This window comes from Peromyscus maniculatus, chromosome 14 (genome assembly GCF_049852395.1).
Source record: "Peromyscus maniculatus bairdii isolate BWxNUB_F1_BW_parent chromosome 14, HU_Pman_BW_mat_3.1, whole genome shotgun sequence".
Taxonomy (NCBI): Eukaryota; Metazoa; Chordata; class Mammalia; order Rodentia; family Cricetidae; genus Peromyscus; species Peromyscus maniculatus.
In genome coordinates this window covers 82960667-82981061 of record NC_134865.1, presented here as the reverse complement: position 1 = coordinate 82981061, position 20395 = coordinate 82960667, and the positions used below count along the sequence as shown (strand labels likewise).

Below are 20395 nucleotides of genomic sequence, written 5' to 3'. Positions count from 1 at the left end.
TGGTCACCTGCCTTACTGACACATCTGTGATTAGAAGCAGCTATCAGCAGTAAGAACCTACCTCAAAATATGTAGAGGACAGAGTACTTTTTAACCACTCTGGATCCTGAAACATGAGGTGTTCCAGTAACAAAAACTGCTTTCCGCAGGGTGAGGAGTGAAACACAGGTATCTTCTATTGTGTTAAAGACTAAAATCGACCAAATCTACCTACCACATTTTACTGTCAAGCTATCTCTGGAGGCCACAAACTAATAGACTTGAGTTCCAAATCAATTTCTTTTCTTTTTTTAAAAATATTTATTTATTTTTATTTTATGTACGTTAGCATTTTGCCTGCATGCATGAGGGTGTTGTATCCCCTAGAACTGGAGTTACACACAGTTGTGAGCTGCCATGTGGGAACTGAATCTGGGCCCTCTGGAAAAGCAGCCAGTGCTCTTAACCTTTGAGCCATCTCTCCAGCTCCCAAATCAATTTCATTAGATGGATTCTGCACAAACAACTTCAAGCTAGGAGAGGAAATGATGCCTAGTGGTTTCCTACCATCCACTGTCTTCCCAGAAACCTCCTTTTCCATTCTAAATCTTTAATCTTCAAAATAACAAAAATTTAAAAGAAATACTGATTAATCATGAAAAAATTGAGCCCTTATTGAGAGAGAACTAAAGGTCAGGAGTACTAGTGCATGATTTTAATTTCAACATTTGGAGGTAGAAACAGGGGATCTCTCTAAGTTAGAGGCCAGCCTGGTCTACATGACAGCCAAGGCTGTATATAGAGAGAGACCTTGTCTCAAAAGCCAAGGGAGACAGAACATGATGAAGAAAGGAGCTCTGACAAAAGGTTATTTCCCAAACAATAAAAATAAATACAAAAAGAAAAGTTTGTCTGGGTGGTGGCGCATGCCTTTGATCTCAGGACTCAGAAGGCAGAGGCAGTTGGATCTCTGTGAGTTCAAAGCCAGACTGGTCTACAAAGCAAGTTCCAGAACAGGCAAGGCTACACGGAGAGACCTGTTTTGGAAGAAAAGGGAAGGGAAGGGGGAGGGAAGGGGAGGGGAGGGGAGGGGAGAGGAGGGGAGGGGAGGGGAGGGGAGGGGAAAGTCTGAAGTCAGAAGAGCCCACCCCAGGGCCAAGACCAACTTGATGTCTGTGTGGACAAGCACAGAGCCACTGAGAGATGATGCTTGTCCTATCTCTCCCAGGCTTGCCCAGTTAATTAAACAATATACTTGAAAAGGATTTATAAACTGATTCCTGGCATGTTTGGTTCTTAGATCAATAATACTATTAACTAACACTGACTCAATCTTCATGTGAGTTTATTAAAACCATGGCACAACACACAAATATTCAAGCTTCAAATCTTTTGTGAGATCATCTTTTATTATGAAATCATTTATTCACAGGAATCACACAACTGTTTCCCCTTTTGGCAAACTCCCTTAATTTCTGATGTAGTAATTTCTACAGTCATCATCCTGCCAAATATGTACGAATACCCTCCATATTCTAGGTACCAAGTGAAGCTATGGTTTACCAAAGTAGCTTATAGTCCTGGTTCTCTTATAGATTAGCTATGAGACATGCACACGAAAAAGCTGCCCACAGCAACTGGGGGTGGTACTGACAGCTCATTTTCATACGGTACTTTACAGCTTTCAGGATATTTTCATGGGCTATAAATAAATCCAATGCCAGATGGTGATACAGGTTAACAAATCCAGATCTTAGGCAATAAGGAACAGAGGGATCCTTTGAAGATTCTTGATCTTGTTAGTGTTATCAGTCAGGTCTTTCTTAAGCATGATTAGAAGCAGACAGGAGGAACACGGGTGTGGGGCTAGGCAGGAAGACCAGCCTGAGCCTGCTGCAATAGTTCAGGCCAAAGTTAGCAAAAAATTAAGTCTAGCAAATCACAGTTAATGAAATGGAGCCCCAAGGCAGTACAGCCATAATGAATACAAACTCCATCAAGATCTTCTTGGGATGCTGATAGCAACATGATAGCAGTGTATTTTTTTTTAAGGCAGTTTCTTTCTATGTAGTCCTGGCTAGCCTAGAACTAATGCTCACTTTGTAGACCAGGCTGGCCTCAAACTCATAGAGCTCCACCTGCCTCTGCCTCCTGAGTAATGGGTTTATAGGCATGCGCCACTATGTCCAGCTACCATAACCTTTTTTATTGAATGTTTTCCTGTGACAGGCAACTTGCTAAGCACTGTACCTACATTGCTGAATCTCTATCAACCTACGAAGGGAGAGGCTCTCTGTCGCTATCTTTGTGTTATAGAAGAGGGGCTCCAAGAAGATGGATAACTTGTCAGAGGCAGTTAGAGTCAAGTCAGGGTCCACAAGCAAGTATGAGTATCTCAGGACCTACTAGGCCTCAGCTCTGGCCTCTGGACCTTCTCTGAGTGAATTCAAAGATCTTGCTGATAGATAGTTTGCTAGGGGTGTGAAGAGGAAAGAGGATAAAAGGAATTGTATTATCTGGACCTACCTTACATGAGAATGATGGTACCACCAGAAAAATTCACTGACACTGCTTCAAAGGGAAAAGGTGACATAACATGTTTTGGATATACAAAGTCTTAACGTGGTAACAGGATACTGAAAGAGCAGTTTCCCTAAGAATATGTAACTACAAATCCACACTCCACAGAGAAGCAAAATAGCTTGTTAGAGATCTTGCCATGCCACAGCACAAATTTAAAACAGTTCGTAATTTTTCTGAATGGTTTCAAAATAAAAATAATCACTCAGTATCCACTGCAGTATGTACACATGTTTTCTAATAAGCCTATTGCTAAGCTTGGATTAATATTAATTAGCCATTAATAAATGCCATGGTTTCTAAGAACCAAATACCCCAAGAATCAGACTACCAGCACTCAACCACAGACAGAAACAGACTGTGAGGCTTCAACCTCAGACAGTACAAACCACCTGAAAACGCTAAGGCAGGAAAACAAACAAACAAACAAACTTTGAAATGTATTGCTGGGTTTTCACAAAAAGGAAAATCTGTAGCACCAAAAATAAAGACAATGCAGCCAAAGCAGGCAGAAAGCAGTGTTGAAGTCACAAATGCCCTGTGACTGACTGATTTGCTTTCCCAGATGCTAGCTGCCACCCACACAGAGCCTTGGGTCCTCAAGCTGCGGCAGAGGAGAACAACCTCCAACCCAGACACAGACAGAAGCTGGGATGCACATCCTCTGCAAAAGTTGTAACTCCCAGGATCTAACCCTAACTAGGAGTAAGCTAGAAGATCACTCTGCTGGCAAGTGAACTCAAGAGATAGGTCTTCCCCCAGGCACTGACTAGAATGAATAAATGAAAGGATCTTGCTCAGTGGTAGAGCACATGCATGAGGCCCCAGTATAAGAGAGAGGGATACGAGGAGGAGGAGTAACAATAATAATCTGCTCCATTCAGCATCACACTTTGAATTTGTCTCTCTACTTCAAAGATGCTACAGCCAGACGTTACTCTGAAGAGCTTCTGTGCTGGGGGCACTGTAAGTTCACTTACAGAGGCAAACAAACCCATCTGCAGAGCGGTCTGGATTCTCACATTTTTCTATCAAATAGCTCAAGTATGGGGGTCACAGGAGGACATGGTCAGGCCTGACAGGTGCAGAAAGACAGGTAGGTAAAGTTGCTGCCCCTGGATGACAGCCAGCCAAACACAAAGTGCTCTGTTACGATATTCTTCTTGGCTGTCACTGTCTTGGTCTCTCTATGTTACCCAGGCTGGTCTCATTCTTTTCGAGACAGGGTTTCTCTGTGTAGCCCTAGTTGTCCTGGAACTAGCTCTGTAGACCAGGCTAGCCTCAAATTCACATAGATCCACCTGCCTCTGCCTCCCAAGTGCTGGAATTACGGCATGTACCACCACACTCAGTTAAAATTCTCTTTTCATGTGTGAACACAAACTGGGATCTTGCATATATGATGACACACTGGACATACACTGCCGTCAGCATCACTGACGTTCTGATGTACCTCTCTCTGAATACATATCCATCTCACCAAAACCCTGTTTTCAAACTGGGATTAACTTTCCCTTGTTTTTAATCATAGCTTTTCCTAAAGTGTATGCACCCTTGAGCACCGGAGCGGATCGTTCCTAATGGTGATTCAGCATATGAAGGGCTGGCCCTCTACCTTCCTGACCCACTCACTCAATCTTTCTGGTGTCTGCTGTTCATCAGCCTAGAAGACTGACAAATGACCATACTTGAGAGATTGAAGATTAAGCCAAAAATCCACCTTGTTATTTTATACTGAACAAATGGTTATGCATATTCTACCCCCACAGACTATCAACATGAGCAGCAAGTATCTGTAGAATACTTGGCAAGATGGGAACAATTCTGATCTGATCAAATACTTATCATACTCTCAGACCACAAGGGTCCCACCATGAGAGCTGCTTGAAGCACAGGCCTCAAACAGAGCTGTCCATCTGTGGACACAGCTCTTGGGTCTCCCTGCTACATAAGCTAATGTTTAGTTTCCCCAAGTAACACAGCAGACAGTTCCCTTCCTTCAGTCACATTGTCTTTTCTAATATAAAAGCAGTCCTTTCTCATTCTGGCCTGGGAGACATTCTTCTGCTTGTTGATTTGGGATGTGTGTCTGTGTGCACACGCTGTGCATGCTGTATATAGGCAGAGGGTAACTTGCAGGAGTAGGCTCTCTTCACCACTAAGTGGGTCCACAGATTGAACTCGGGTCGTAGGTCTTTACCCATCAAGCCATCTTGCTGTTTCTGTCAGGTGACTCTGGCCATCTGTGATCTAATCTAGTGTGTGTTAACTCTCCTGCCTCCCTTATTCCCAACTTCCTATACACATATTGCTGTCCTCTCGCTAGCAATAAGACCTCCTGAAACAGAAATCTAGTCATAAAAAATGCTAAGAAGCTGGGGAAGGTGCACATTGGTAATTCCCAGTACTCGGGAGACTGAGGCAAGAAGACTGCCGTGAGTTCAAGGCCAGCCTGAACAACAGAGTGAGACTGTCTGCAAAGCTGTTAAGGAAGATTTGATTTGAAAAGTGCCTGGACTGGCTTTCTGGACCTACACCAAAGCATCAGGCTGGCTCCACCCACCTTCTCAGGCACCTTGGCAGGCTGTTTTTCCTTTATACGTGGACAAAACCACATCAGGAGAAAGCGCTCTTTGTAAGCTAGCTCATGGGAACTGTCAAGTCTGACAAAGCTTTCATTATGAACTTCTTGCGGCAAGCCAAAGCTTAAACTTCAGCAGAACCTGCTAGCATATTAAATACCTGGTATGTGCAAAATATTCTGAGATAGTTAAGAAGGCCAAAATAAGATAAGGATTCCTAACAACTGCTTTCTTCACTAACAAAGAACAACTGTTAGAGTTCTCATACAGCCTTGCTACCTCCTCTGGCAACTTCCTTAACTCAAAATGGAGTAAAGAGTAATGCAGGGCTGAGGGGGGACCATAGGCCTGATGCTCAGAGGGCTTAAACAACAGGATGAGGCAAATGACTCAGGAAGAGGGACACCTAGACTGCCAGCACCACCCTCAGATGTCAAGGGACAGAAAACAATCCCCCACCCTGTCAGTGCTAGGGGCTAAACTCAGTGACCTCTGCAAGCTGGGCAAATGCTCTACCACCAAGCCACCACATAACCCTAATACTTAAAATGGTGACTGCAAGAGGCTGTGGGAGCAAACAGCAGGTAACAACTAATATTTAACAGGTTGACCCACCAGATGACTAACTCTCTGTTGGGGAGCCCCACTAGGCAAAGTCCATGGGGTCCCTGGCTGTGGAAACCAGCTGTTTTCCATCTGTAACTTTCTCATGTGCCACCACTTACCTCTCCAAAAAGAACAGCTGTGGGATTCTTTCCACAGCCCACTGGTAGTATGCTTTACACTTTGGGCACACATATAGCCACGGATGGTCAGGAAGATGATTGCTGTTTAAGTTGTAGAATTCTGATGATTAGATATAATACTAGAATACTTTTCATAACTGACACAGGAAAGTAACAGTATTCTCAGTCACAAAGACAGTTAATTTTAGATTTCAGAACAAATTCAAACAAACTAGCTGCCCCTGAAGAGAATATACAAACATAAGTTCCACGTGTTTATTGCTGAATCAAGGTCAAAATTGAAGCAACCTTGGTAAACATAACCCTCTGTAGTAATTCTCTTTCTGCATGTACCCCAACCACTCAAAGTTCGGCCAACTAACTGTTATTGTTAAGTCCTGAATTTCAATGTCATTCTCTCTCTGGGAACTCTAACTACTTAGGCTACATAGCTGCTGCTATGTAGAGGAGCTGTGTGAGTGTTAGACTGTGTGTGTGGATTTGCAGAGGGAGCTGAGCAAAGAGAATGAGCAGCTAGGCAGGAGAGAGAGCAAGAGATTTTCAGAAAGAGATTCTGAGATGTATGCATGTAAAGAGAGATGTATAGCTGTATGTAAAGAGATGTAGCTGTGTGGAGACAAATTTTCAGAGATGATTTTCTTAAAATGAAGTAAAAGAGAAAGTTACCATCAGAAAGCATGTATGTTTCCTTATTTTTCCCCTCAGATAGAAAAGGTCCAGCCCTCAGATAGATAAGGATTTTTCCTAAGCCCTTGCCGCAGTCATAGATTTTTGTTTGTTTGTTTGTTTTTTCATTACCCTGGTGCTGACTGGAGGCTGGGCCCCCCAGTTAGCAATAGTTGACAAAACCACCATGTGAAGTGAAGTAGGATCCAGCTTCATTTTCTTTCTATGTTCATAGTCAATTGTTACAAGGCATTTATTTTGGAAAACATCTTGCAGGACAGCTTGCCCATCCCCCTCAGCCCAATTCAAAATCCTACATGATGTCCAGGAGGTTTTACAGTACTTCATGTTGGGGACTTTTTCAGACTGAGGGTGCTGAAACAGTAAAATCTATGCAACTAGTACAAAATCCAAATACTCAAAAAGTGGAACCAATTCTGAGCTCAAATATTTGAGATACGTGAGTGATCCTCAGCCTATCACCTCTACAGTGACTCCAGTGTCCAAATACATTATGGCTGTCTCACCTCTTGGCTCTGTGCCCAAAATCTCTGTGCCCTTGTTTGTGCTAATGCCACACCGACTTAGCTACTGAAGCTTTGTAAATTTGTTTCCCAGGAGATGTTGTCTCCCATCTGGGTTTTTTGAACTAATATACTGGCTATTTTACTTGTTACAATTTCATTCACATTTTAAAAACAATTTGTTAATTTCCATGAAAAACAAATGTGTGTTGGGGGGGCGCTGAGGATATGGTTCAATTGGGTAGAGGACTTGCTTGGTATACATGAAGTCCTAGGTTTGATCCCCAACACCACAAAAACCAGGTATGGTGGCATACATCTGTAATCCCAGCACTTGGGAAGTACAGGAAGAAGGATCATGAGTTCAAAGGTACCCTTGATGGAGGAGGGAGGAGAGGGGAATCTGTGGTTGGTATGTAAAATGAATAGAAAAATAATAATAATAATTTTAAAAAGGTATCCTTGACTACAGAGTGAATCCACATAAGATCCTCTCTGTAAAAGAAAAACAACAACAACCAATCCTCACATGTGCATGCATACGTAAGTGTGGAATTAAACTGAACTAGGGGAATGGAAAGATGTTAAGTGACTGGAATGAAGAGATGTTACGATGTCAGAGGTTAAGTGCACTGGCTACTCTTCTGGAGAACCTGGGTTCAATTCCCAGCAGCCAAAAGGCAGGTCATCTGTAACTCCAGTCCCAGGGAAACCAAAATGAGGGTGTGCTAAGACAGATAGTCCAGGCTGGCTTGAAACTTATTATGTAGCTCACAAAGGCTTTAAACACAGATTGATCTTCCTGCCTCAGACTCCAAAATATGGAGTTTATAGGTAAGGGCCACCATTTTCAACTAATATATATTTCATACTATGAAAAATATTTTAAGCTGGGTGGTGGTGGCGCACGCCTTTAATCCCAGCACTCGGGAGGCAGAGCCAGGCGGATCTCTGTGAGTTTGAGGCCAGCTTGGGCTACCAAGTGAGTTCCAGGAAAGGCACAAAGCTACACAGAGAAATCTTGTCTCAAAAAACCAAAAAATAAATAAATAAATAAAATAAAATAAAAATTAAATTAAATTCCTAGCCATCAAAGAACTGAAGCAATGCATGGTAAGGACATGTGGGGTCTCCACATTGCAATGCTACCAACACATCAATGAGTAGACATCATAGGCCTCTAATCACCAGGTCCAGGGGCTATTTTCACAGGGAATGGCAGGGGAAGGCATTAAAAAAACACACTTTTAGCTGCATGGAGAGACAAATTTCTGCATCACTTTAGAAACTATACCAGATTGAAGTGAATGAAACATTCATCACTTTCTGAACCCTGACTCTTTGGGCTGAAAAATAGGATGGACATAATCAGGCTCAGGGCCTTTTCCAATCCTCCTGCTAGAATGGGCCACCATAGGAGGATCAGCATAATGTGCTGGGTATGCTCATCAAATCTTTGTTTGGTGTCATGTTCTCGGCTAGATGTTCCCTGGACTTCCTGCTAACTGCTACTATACCTCTTGGCTAACACCTGTTAGCCCCTTGACCGGTTTGTTCTGCTTCGTTTGCTTGATATTTTACTTAGCTTACTTCTCTTACTTTTCTGGTTTTTCCTTTAGACTTGTAGCTCCACAAGGGCAGAGACTGCCCACAGTGTGCTTTACAGAGCTCTAGTATCTGGCATGAGAGAAAATACTGACTCCAAAGATATCTGCTAACTGAATTTACTGGGAGAACAAGCATGGAGGAACCTGAAGGCAGTCTATGAAATTACAACAAGCTGAAGACTGAGCAAAGAGACGTCATGTGTTTAGCTTCAAATCAGACAGTTGGAAACTCTGGTCCATCATCATCATATTTTTGGGCAGTAAGTAGGAAGAAATTCGTGTGTTTCCATCTGCCCCGTCTCACCAACTTGGAGGGGGGTGGGCAGCTGGAGGCAGAATTCCAAAGGAACTAATCTCAAAAGCACATGCTAGCTATATTTACCACATTAAAGGTCTGCTTCCTGCTTTAGGAACATAACTTCATTTAAAAAGTTACTATTTTGCCAGGCGGTATTGGCACACACCTTTAATCCCAGCATTCAGAAGGCAGAGAAAGGCGGATCTTTGAGTTTGAGGCCAGCCTGGTCTACAGAGTGAATTCCAGGACAACCAGAGCTACCCAGAGAAACCTGTCTGGGGGGAGGGGAGCAAAACAAAATAAAACAAAAGATGCTATTTCAAGGGATTGAAAAGATGACTCAGTGACTAAGAATGCTTACTGTACAAGCTTGAGGACCTGAGTTCAAATCCTCAGCACCCAAGTTAAGAAAGGCAGGCATGTCTGTATGTGCCTGAAGCCCAGCACTGAAGTGCTGAGACAGATGGATCCCGGGACCTCAATGGTCAGCTAGCCTATGCAAAATGGCAAGTTTCTGCTTCAGTAAGAGGCCCTGTTTCAAGGCAATAAAGCAAAGAGAGACAGAGGAAGATGACTGATGCTCTCTTTGGCCCCTGTATACATGTTCTTTATCCAATCTAGGTGATTACCAGGGATAGTGTGTGTATGCATCAAGTTGTACACTTTATATAAATTATATTTCCATGAAAAAGCAAAATAGTACAGTCTAACTTAAACTTGTGGAGGCATATTTTATGACTCATAATCTTGGTTAATGTCCCTCACGTATTTGTAAAGAATGTGTATCCAGGTGAGATGGTGGTACTCCCCCTAGTCCAAACACTTGGAGGAAGAGGCAGGCTAATCTCTGTGAGTTCAAGGACAGCCTGGTCTACATAGTGAATTCTACACTAGCCAAGGCTACAGAATGAGACCAAGACTCTGTCTTTTGGGTTTTTAAAAAATGTGTATTCAGTTCTATAGACGTCAGATAAAGCTGGCTCACAGTGAGTGCTCAATTCTTCTATATTCTCACTTTTCTATCTCCTACTTTTATTACCAAGAGACTCCAAGTCTCTTGTAAATACTGACTTGTTCTATTTTGTCCTTCATGTATGGTGAATCTCTGTCATTAGGGACACACACTTACGTCTTCTTTGTGAACCATGTCATTATGTATCATCCCTTTTTTTTAAAGATTTATTTATTTATTACATATACAGTGTTCTGTCTGCACACCAAAGAGGGCACCAGATCTTATGATAGATGGTTGTTAGCCAACATGTGGTTGCTTGGAATTGAACTCAGGACCTCTGGAAGAGCAGCCAGTGCTCTTAACCTCGGAGCCATCTCTCCAGCCCCTGTATCATCCCTTTTTATCCTGTTAACCTCTTTGCTTAGAAGATAGTCTTGATATTAACACATCTACTCTAACTTTCTGTTGGTTAGTATTTATGTACATGGTGTATTGTTTTACTTTTGTTGCTATTGTTGTTGAAACAAGGTCTCACACAGCCCAGGCAAGCCTGAAACTCACTATGCAGTTAAAGCTGGACTTGAATTCTGATCCTCTTGCTTCCACCTTCCAAATGTTGGGATTATAGGTATGTGTGTCACCATCACCATGCCCAGCCTCCCTCTTTTTCCCCATTCCTTTTTTGTTTGTTTGTTTGTTTTTCAAGACAGGGTTTCTCGAGCCGGGCGGTGGTGGCGCACGCCTTTAATCCCAGCACTCGGGAGGCAGAGGCAGGCGGATCTCTGTGAGTTCGAGGCCAGCCTGGTCTCCAAAGCGAGTTCCAGGAAAGGCGCAAAGCTACACAGAGAAACCCTGTCTCGAAAAACCAAAAAAAAAAAAAAAAAAAAAAAAAAGACAGGGTTTCTCTGTGTAGCTTTGCGCCTTTCCTGGATCTCGCTCTGTAGACCAGGCTGGCCTTGAACTCCAAGAGATCCGCCTGCCTCTGCCTCCCAAGTGCTGGGATGGAAGGCGTGTGCCACCACCACCCAGCTCCCCATTCCTTTTTTAAAAACAGAGTCTTGCTGTATAACTCTGGCTGGACTGGAACTTAATATATCCTCTTCTATTGTCCTCTGTCTTAGAGTTTCTATTGCTGTGATAAAACATGACCAAAAGCAACTTGGGGGAGAAGGATTTATTTTAGCTTACATGTCCTGACTGCAGTCCATCATGAAGAGAAGCCAGGGCAAGTAAACAAGGCGGGAGCTTAGAGACAGGAGCTGATGCGGAAGCGATGGAGCATCAGTGCTTACTGGCTTGCTCCTCATGATGACTTGCTCAGTCTACTTTCTTTTTTTTTTTTTTTTTTTTTTTTGTTTTGTTTTTGTTTTTTTTGTTTTTCGAGACAGGGTTTCTCTGTGTAGCTTTGCGCCTTTCCTGGAGCTCACTTGGTAGCCCAGGCTGGCCTCGAACTCACAGAGATCCGCCTGCCTCTGCCTCCCGAGTGCTGGGATTAAAGGCGTGCGCCACCAACGCCCGGCAGTCAATTCTTTTTTTTTTTTTTTTTTTTTTGGTTTTTTGAGACAGGGTTTCTCTGTGTAGCTTTGCGCCTTTCCTGGAACTCATTCTGTAGACCAGGCTGGCCTCGAACTCACAGAGATCCACCTGCCTCTGCCTCCCGAGTGCTGGGATTAAAGGCGTGTGCCACCACCGCCCGGCCGCTCAGTCTACTTTCTTATGGCACCTAGGACAACTGGCCAACAGGTAGCACTGCCTACAGTGAGCTGGGACCATTATCAATCATCAATAAAGAAATGCACCATGCTGGGCACTTGTGAAGCAGAGGCAGGTGGACCTCTATGAGTTACAGGCCAGCCTGGTCTACAGAATGAGTTCCAGGACAGCCAGAGCTACACACATACAAACACACACACACCAAAAAAAACTTGTCTCAAAACACCAAAAGGCAGCTTACCCACAGGCCAAATCTAGTAGATGTATTTGCTTGGTTGAAGTTCCTTCTTTTAAAATGACTCTATCTTGTATGAAGTTGACATGAAAGTAGCCAGCATACTCTTTAACTTATTTTCCAAGACAGGATTTCCAGCTTAACCTGGAGCTCACCTTTTCAGCTAGACTGGCTGGCCGGCCAGCAAGTCCCCCAGATCCCTCTATCTCTGCCCTCAGTGGTAGAGTTGGAGGCTTTTTTGTATAGTGCTGTAGATCTGACCCAGGATCCTCCTGCTTTGTGCAGCAAGTACTTCCCCAACTAGGCCATCTCCCCAGCCCTATCCTGTTACTTTTAACTTACTTGTATTACTGCATTTTAATTGAGTTCCTAACTAATGCTATATTTATTTCACCCTCTTTGCTTGTTAAATTATGTGTGGTGTATGTACCTTTTAGTGTAGATCTGCACATGTGGGTACGCGTGCATGTGTGTGTGCATGCACATAGAGCCTCAGAGGTTGATGTTGGGTGTAAAAACTGCTTTACCTTTACATATTTATTGTGTGTGTGAGTGAGCACATCGTGTGGTACACAAGTGGAGGTGCAAGGACAAATTGTGGAAACTGGTTCTCTCCTCCACTGCACAGGTTCCAAGGAGCAAGTGCCTTTACCTGAGGACTGTACTGCCAGTTCATCATCTCTGTTTTCAGCAGGGTCTCTCACTGAAACTGAACCTCTGGCTGGCCAATGAGCTTCAGGGAACACACACACACACACACACACACACACACACACACACACATAACAGGCATATGCTTCTGTGACTCATTTTCATCTTTTTATGAATCTGCTCTGACAATTTCTATCTTCTATATATTTGAATCATTTGCACTTATGTAAATACTGGTCTATGTAGTTTTTTAAAACTGTTGCTCAAGAGGTTACAAATACATGCATATTTAACTGGGGGGGCATGGCACACACACAGTAGGGACTTATAAATGCTAAACATGTGCTCTACCACTGAGCTACATCCCTAGCTCATATATACTTCTCAGAGTTCACCTCTGCAAATAGGACGTATGAACCTTAGCAGCATATAGCAGCACCCTATTCATGCTGTAACTGTCTTTCATATGACTACATCTACACACACTGCTTTCGGGGACTGTCAAATATATCTTAAAGAACTCAATAGAGAACAAATAATCCATTTTATTTCCCTAAGAATTTACTATAACATTTCATTCATTCCTGATGCTGTGTTCCCTCTGTCATTAAGAAAACTTTGTTTCTCACTCCCCTCCTTTTACTCCTCTTTTATTTATTTATTTATTTGCTGGATAGCCCTGGCTGGCCTGGAACTTGCTGTGTAGACCTGGATGGCCTCCAATTCAACAATCTCAGGAGCTACCTCAGCCTCCTGAAAGCAAGGATCACAGGGTTTTGCCATCTGGGTATACCGTGGGTTTTTTTTTTTTTTTTTTTTTTGAAAGAGGGTCTCACTTAGTAGCCCAGGTTAGTCTTAAATTCACAGTACCCTGCCTGTCTAGCCTGTCAAGTCCTGGGATTCCAGGTGTGAGCTATGACACTCAGTTCCATTGTGCTTATAATAGATATTTCAAGGCTGGGCAATCTTTGGAAGTTTTGTTTAAGAGAGGTCTTGCTGTGTCCTTTGGTCTCGACCTTGGGGACTGAAGTGATCCTGTTACCACAACTTCTCAAGTAGCTGAGACAACAAGTGTTTGCTAACATCCTCAGTGGGTAGTTCTTTCAGAATATATGCTACTGCCTTCTGATTTCTAATGGGAATGGACAGTCATTCAAACCACCATCCCCTGTAGGAGATAGGTTACTTTTTTCTAGCTATTTTTGAGAATTTTCTTTCTGTTTGTTTGTTCTGTTTGAGACAGGGTCTCTCTAATAGGCCTGGCTGTCCTAGAACTCACTATGTAGACCAGGCTGGCCTTGAACTCACAGAGATCCACCTGCTTTGCCATACCAGTGCTAGGATTAAAGGCATGTGCCACCACGCCCAGCCTAACAGTTTTTCTTATCCTTAGCAGTTTGGTTCCTATGTCTTTGACAATAACTTCTTCAGTTTATTTTGCTAGGGTTCATCTTTCATTCATAAGTCTTCCTTGTTAAGTATTTAAAGATTTGAGAAAAATTTAATATGTTAAATTTGTAATTACATTTTAAATATTAATTATAGTGATCTTCAACGTTTGGGGGACTTGAACAGGTAAATCTGTGAAATATTATCCACTAGATAGATAGATAGATAGATAGATAGATAGATAGATAGATAGATAAATAGTGATGGGAAATGGGCATGGTGGTGCTTGCCAACAATCCCAGCAATTAAGAGGCTGACATAGGGGCTGGAGAGATGGCTCAGCGGTTAAGAGCACTGGCTGCTCTTCCAGAGGACCTGAGTTCAATTCCCAGCAACCACATGGTGGCTCACAACCATCTGTAATGAGATCTGGCACACAGACAGAACACTGTATACTTAATAAATAAATAAATCTTTAAAAAAAAAAAAAAAAAAAGAGGCTGACATAGGAGGGTCACAAGCTTGAGGTCAGTTTAGCTACATCGTGAATTCCAGCCAGTTTGGTCTACATCAGGATGTTATCTTGAACTGCCTACTTAAATAAAAACAAGAAGACAATAGTTTTTCTTTTAAAGTTATTTAATTATTTGTATATAAGTGTTTTGCTTATATGTACATATGTGTACTACACATGTGCCTGGTGCCCTTTGAAGTTCAGAAGAGAATCAGATTCCCTGAAACTAGAATTAGGGATGGTCTGCACCACTATGTGGGTGCTGGAAACAGAACCCAGGTCCTCTACAAAAGGTCTTAACTACTGGGCCATCTCTCTAGTCCCTATAACAGTTCTGTTGTTTTCAGTACTGAGGACTGAACCCAGTGGCTTGTGGGCATGCTAGGCAAGCACTCTACTACTAAGCTATAAACCCAGTCTCAAACAAAAATTATTACTACAGACTAGATAGTCTGCCCAAGTTCAAATGCTAGTAGTGTCATTTATTACCATAGAGATCTGGAGGTCTATACAGACAGGAGACAGGAAATGATATGGCTAGGCAGAGAGAAATGATGAGGTGGGGCTGAGATAGGAGCTCTGCCCCTTTTAGGTCTGAGTCGGAGAGGTAAGAGGTGACTGTGGCTGCTCCTTTGCTTCTCTGATCTTTCAGCTTTCATCCTTGGTATCTGACTCTGAGTTTTTATTATTAAGACTAATTAGGATCGCACTACAGGGTTTCTTTGTGCAGCCCTGGCTGTCCTAGAACTGGCTCTATAGACCAGGCTGACCTCTAACTCCTGAGTGCTGGGATTAAAGGCATGTGCCATCACTGACCAGTACAACTGGTAAACATTACATATTCTTTTTTAAGTGATGAGAGATTTTAAGACAGAGATGAGGAAAGAAAAGCACCAATATTTAGTTATACACTACTCAGCTGGAAATGATGATGGAGTACTGTTTGAGTGAGGTGTGAAGCCAGAGTCTAGCAAGTCAAAGGTAAAATGCCCCATGCTGCACAGTTAGAACACCAATAGAGAAACAGCAGCTGTGGCTGGCCCACACTCAGATGCAAAGAAAAGCAAGACTTACTTCAAAGTTGTACTTCTTCATCTGGCTGAGGTGCCGGCAGTACAGGTAGAGCATGCCAATGCTGCTGCCCACTGCAATGTAGTCTCCGTTCACATCCAGGGCTGTGAGGTAGACCAGGATAGAGCGAAAGCCCTTCTGGATCTTTGTGGGAATGGCATTGAGGAGATAGTACAAAGGGCAGAATTCTCGGAATGTTACAGGCTCTGATATCGATGCCATGGTCAAGGTTTCCACAGATGTTCTTCAGGCAGAAGGACTGTTTATTCATCATCTAGGGAAACCTGCAGGCTACAGAACACAGCATTGTAACTCTTTCAATGCCTAGTCATACCAAAAAGCAGTAATGTTTAATAGTGGGAACATGACATTTTCAACAGATAAGAATCATGGCTGGGGATGGGGGTTGCAAAGATGGCCTAATGGTTCAAAGCATGCAATGTTTGGTTCCCAGTACCCATGTCAGGCAGCCCACAACCATCTGTAACTCCAGCTCCACAGGATCCCATGCCCTCTTCTGGCCACCACTCATATTGCACTCACATGCACATACCCCATACAGACACAGGCACATACATAAAAATAAACTGGGGTGATAAAGACGGCTCAGTGGTTAAGAGCACTGACTATTCTTCTAGAGGACCTGGGTTCGATCCCCAGTACCCTTATCTTGACTCACAATCATGTGACTCCAGTTCTGGGGGACTGAAGCTCTCTTTTGACTTCTGTAGGCAAAGCATACATGTGCTACAGACTTACATGCAGGCAAAACCCATACACATGAAATAATAACATAATAATGAAAGATGAACAGAAATCTTTTTTTTTTTTTTTTTTTTTTTTTTTTGGTTTTTCGAGACAGGGTTTCTCTGTGTAGCTTTGCGCCTTTCCTGGAACTCACTTGGTAGCCCAGGCTGGCCTCGAACTCACAGAGATCCGCCTGGCTCTGCCTCCCGAGTGCTGGGATTAAAGGCGTGCGCCACCACCGCCCGGCGAACAGAAATCTTGACAAAAGGAATCTAGCTGGAGCTTAAACAAGGAAAGTAAATGGGGAGCGAGATACCTTCAGCATTTGAGTCCCCAATGCACTTCAGTTAGGTAGCTCCTATGACCGACACTATAGTCTACAGTGTGGTGGACAGAAGAGTATAAAGCCTAATTCTTTTCAGGGAGTTTGTGAACTAGCCAGAAAGGCCAATGCAACAATAAAGAGACATAAAACTACAGGAACGAAATGGGCTTCCATGAGAAATTCAGGATTAGAGTGACCCAAAGTGCGCCAGGAGGCAGCTCTCTTGAGAAAACTCCACTGTCCTTTTCCTAAGCACCAGCCCCTTCTCGCCTAAATGGTCCCAATAGTCATGCCTAAATTAATTTTTTTGGGGGGGGGTTTTCGAGACAGGGTTTCTCTATGTAGCTTTGCACCTTTCCTGGAACTCACTTGGTAGCCCAGGCTGGCCTCGAACTCACAGAGATCCACCTGTCTCTGCCTCCCACTAAATTAATTTTTATTCTTCTTAAATAGGCAGAAGAATGCTTGTAATCCCAGCACTCAGGAGACTGCAGCAAGAATACCACTGTACGTTCATATTTAGCCTGGGCTACACAGTGAGTTTCAGGCTAGCCTGAGCTACAGCAAAAAAAACTCTCAAAAACAAAACAATCTCCAACTTAATTAACTCTAGCTCTGTTTCAATACTCCCTTACCCCCCCCACCCAAAAAAAAAGTCTGGAGAAGACACCACTGAAAACATGTAGCAATGAAGCCCACACAAGACACAGGAGAAAGCTTATATTAGAACAATAAGCCCACTCTAGAGAAATAAGCCTCTCCTACCCCTGTTAACGTCTGGTGAAAAAGCGGGTTCCTATAGCCAAGAGCCATCTCAGTGTTGGGAACCCATTCTCCCTGCAGCTCCTACTTGCTCCTCCATGCACAAAAATCAAGATACTCTACACTCACCAGCACCTCGGTTAACAAGTCAAGATACTCTACACTCACCAGCACCTCGGTTAACAAGTCAAGATACTCTACACTCACCAGCACCTCGGTTAACAAACCAAGATACTCTACACTCACCAGCACCTCGGTTAACAAGTCAAGATACTCTACACTCACCAGCACCTCGGTTAACAAGTCAAGATACTCTACACTCACCAGCACCTCGGTTAACAAGTCAAGATACTCTACACTCACCAGCACCTCGGTTAACAAGTCAAGATACTCTACACTCACCAGCACCTCGGTTAACAAACCAAGATACTCTACACTCACCAGCACCTCGGTTAACAAGTCAAGATACTCTACACTCACCAGCACCTCGGTTAACAAGTCAAGATACTCTACACTCACCAGCACCTCGGTTAACAAGTTCACTCAGGTCTTCTGCAAGAGAAACAAGTGCTCTTGACCACTAAGCCATTTATCCAGACCCTTGGGAATATTTCAAAAGGAGGGAAAAGGCTGGTCCAGTGGAAGTGAATTAGTGATATTAACTGGAGCTCCAAGAAGTGAAAATATTGAAACTTTAAAATGCATTGCCAAACTGTCCTCCACAGCTATCGTAATGATTTATGCTTTAAACATGTTTCTCCGAAGGACTTTCTGAGGTCAGTAAGTCACAGAACCCAAGAGAGCCAGAAGGCTCACTGAATCTCTTTAGGTGGGGTTCTGGGAGAACTCAGCACCAGGTCTGTGCCTTCACCTAACAGGCAGATGGGAAATGGGCTGAAGCTCACTCTGACAAAGCTGGCCAACAGCAGAAGGCATGTTGGGTGGGCTTGGAAGAAATCAAGAGCTACTGCCTCCCTGTCCTGTGATACGTTTGATGAAAACTATTCAGACTCAATGAACACTTCTGACTAGTGTTTTTGCATTCCAACCCTGCCCAATTTTCACACAAGCCTAAAGGCACATTTTGCCCTACCTCAGGTTCAGACCCACCGCCATAATTAAACTGAGACTTCCTGCTGTAGAAAAACAGCAGCACACTGACTGGCTAGTGACATCAGAGGGGAAAAGGACTGGGGCTGGAATCTCAATGTATTTTAAGATTAGCTGTGGGACCCAGGGGAAATTATTTAATGGCTCTAGGTTGCCATTTGCCCATCTGAAAATGGTTAGGAATATAAGCCAGGTACAGTGGCACACACCTGTGATCTGGTGGTGTGATAGCACTACCAAAATTAGCTTACTGAAAATGGCCACAGTTCTGAGGTAGGCAGCACCAAGCCAGACTGAATCAAGTGCTGTCCAGGTTGAAACCCTGGTGCTTACTAATCCTCACTTCCTCCCTCTTGCTCACCTCCACTTATTCTCCAAGCACTAACACCAAGGACCCCTTCTCCCCACTCAGCCTTCATAATCCACCATCCCCTCTACTCAGAATGATCTCCTTCCACAGATGTGGCTCCCTTTCATCTCTGGGGGCTCAGCCGAAACATTATCACTACAAGAAGGTATTCCCAGACCAGATCACTTATGAATATCAAAGCTCCCTTTCCATCCACATGCCCTTCATAATAATCCTCAATACAACCTCTGATTCTTCACTTGCTAATGAACCTCTTCCATGAGAAGGAATGCCAGTCTTCCTTTAGCACAGCATAGATGCCTATAAATATTTGTTGAATGAATAAATAAAATGTTAACTTCTAGTCTTATTGATTTGATTGGTTGGTTTTGTTTGTTTGTTTGTTTTGAGACAGGGTTTCTCCGTGTAGTTTTGGAACCTGTCCTGGATCTCCCCCTGTAGACCAGGCTGGCCTCGAACTCATAGAGATCCGCCTGCCTCTGCCTCTGTTTTTTTCTCTGCTTGATATCAAACACAAGGCCCTCATTCTTACTAGAAAAGAGGCCTACCACTGTGATTTTTTATTCCAGTCTTTAAGATAAATAATGTCAGGGCTGGAGAGATGGCTCAGCAGGTGAGAGCACTTGTTGCTCTCCCAGAGGACCTGGATTTGGTTCTCAGCACCCACCCACCCACATGGCAGCACACAACTACCTGCTAACTCCAGTGCCAAGGGGTCTGATGCCTTCTTTGGCCTCTTCAGGCACTACATGTACATGGTACACATACAGACAAGCAGGTACATATAATGCATATAAAAACGAATTAAAAATATATAAGCAATGCTTCCTTGGCTATGAGAATTTCAGTTTAAAATGCAAAAGCGAAGTTAAAAAGTATGGGCTAGTGAGACAGATCAGTGGTTGAGAGTGCTTGCTGCTCTTCCAGAGGACCTGAGTTCAAGTACCCACTTCAAGTGGCTCACAATGTCTTGTAACTCTAGCTCCAGGGGATCTAATACCCTCTCCTGGCCTCCATAGGCAACCACATACAGGTGGAATACACAAAACAGATACACACACAGAGTAAAACTGTTTTTAAAGAAAGTCATAATTTTTTTCTCCCCATCCCCCATCAATGCCATAAACATGGAAGGCGGGTTATTCAACCATCATTTTTTTTTTTTTTTTTTTTTTTTCGAAACAGGGTTTCTCTGTGTAGCTTTGCGCCTTTCCTGGAACTCACTTGGTAGCCCGGGCTGGCCTCGAACTCACAGAGATCCGCCTGCCTCTGCCTCCCGAGTGCTGGGATTAAAGGCGTGCGCCACCACCGCCCGGCTCAACCATCATTTTAATGAGCATTTCCAGAAACTAGAGCGAGGAGTAACCCAGAACCCAAATTAGGCACCCAGCAGTACAATTGTCATATGTCACCAGAGGCTCTGATAGCACTGTCTCAAGGACCTTCTCTAAACTCAATACAAAGTAACAATTAGTATTCCTATACAGTTTTTTTTTTTAAGACAGTCTCACTAGCCCATGGTCCTCAAACATCTTCCAAGTGCTAAGATTACAGGATGGACCTCCATGCCT

General features: G+C 43.4%; 1 protein-coding gene across 3 annotated transcripts in view; it reads right to left on the bottom strand.

Annotated features, from left to right (window-relative positions):
* Positions 1-20395, bottom strand: part of Tecpr2 (tectonin beta-propeller repeat containing 2) — a 94479-nt gene that overhangs the window by 70427 nt on the left and 3657 nt on the right. For 2 of the 3 annotated variants that reach the window (XM_006992141.4, XM_076551409.1), the window contains exon 2: positions 15514-15801. In XM_006992141.4, the coding sequence (XP_006992203.1) occupies positions 15514-15732 (219 nt within the window). In that variant the 5' untranslated portion in view covers positions 15733-15801. The remainder of the gene's footprint in view (positions 1-15513; positions 15802-20395) is intronic. The other variant, XM_076551410.1, reaches the window with a different exon arrangement.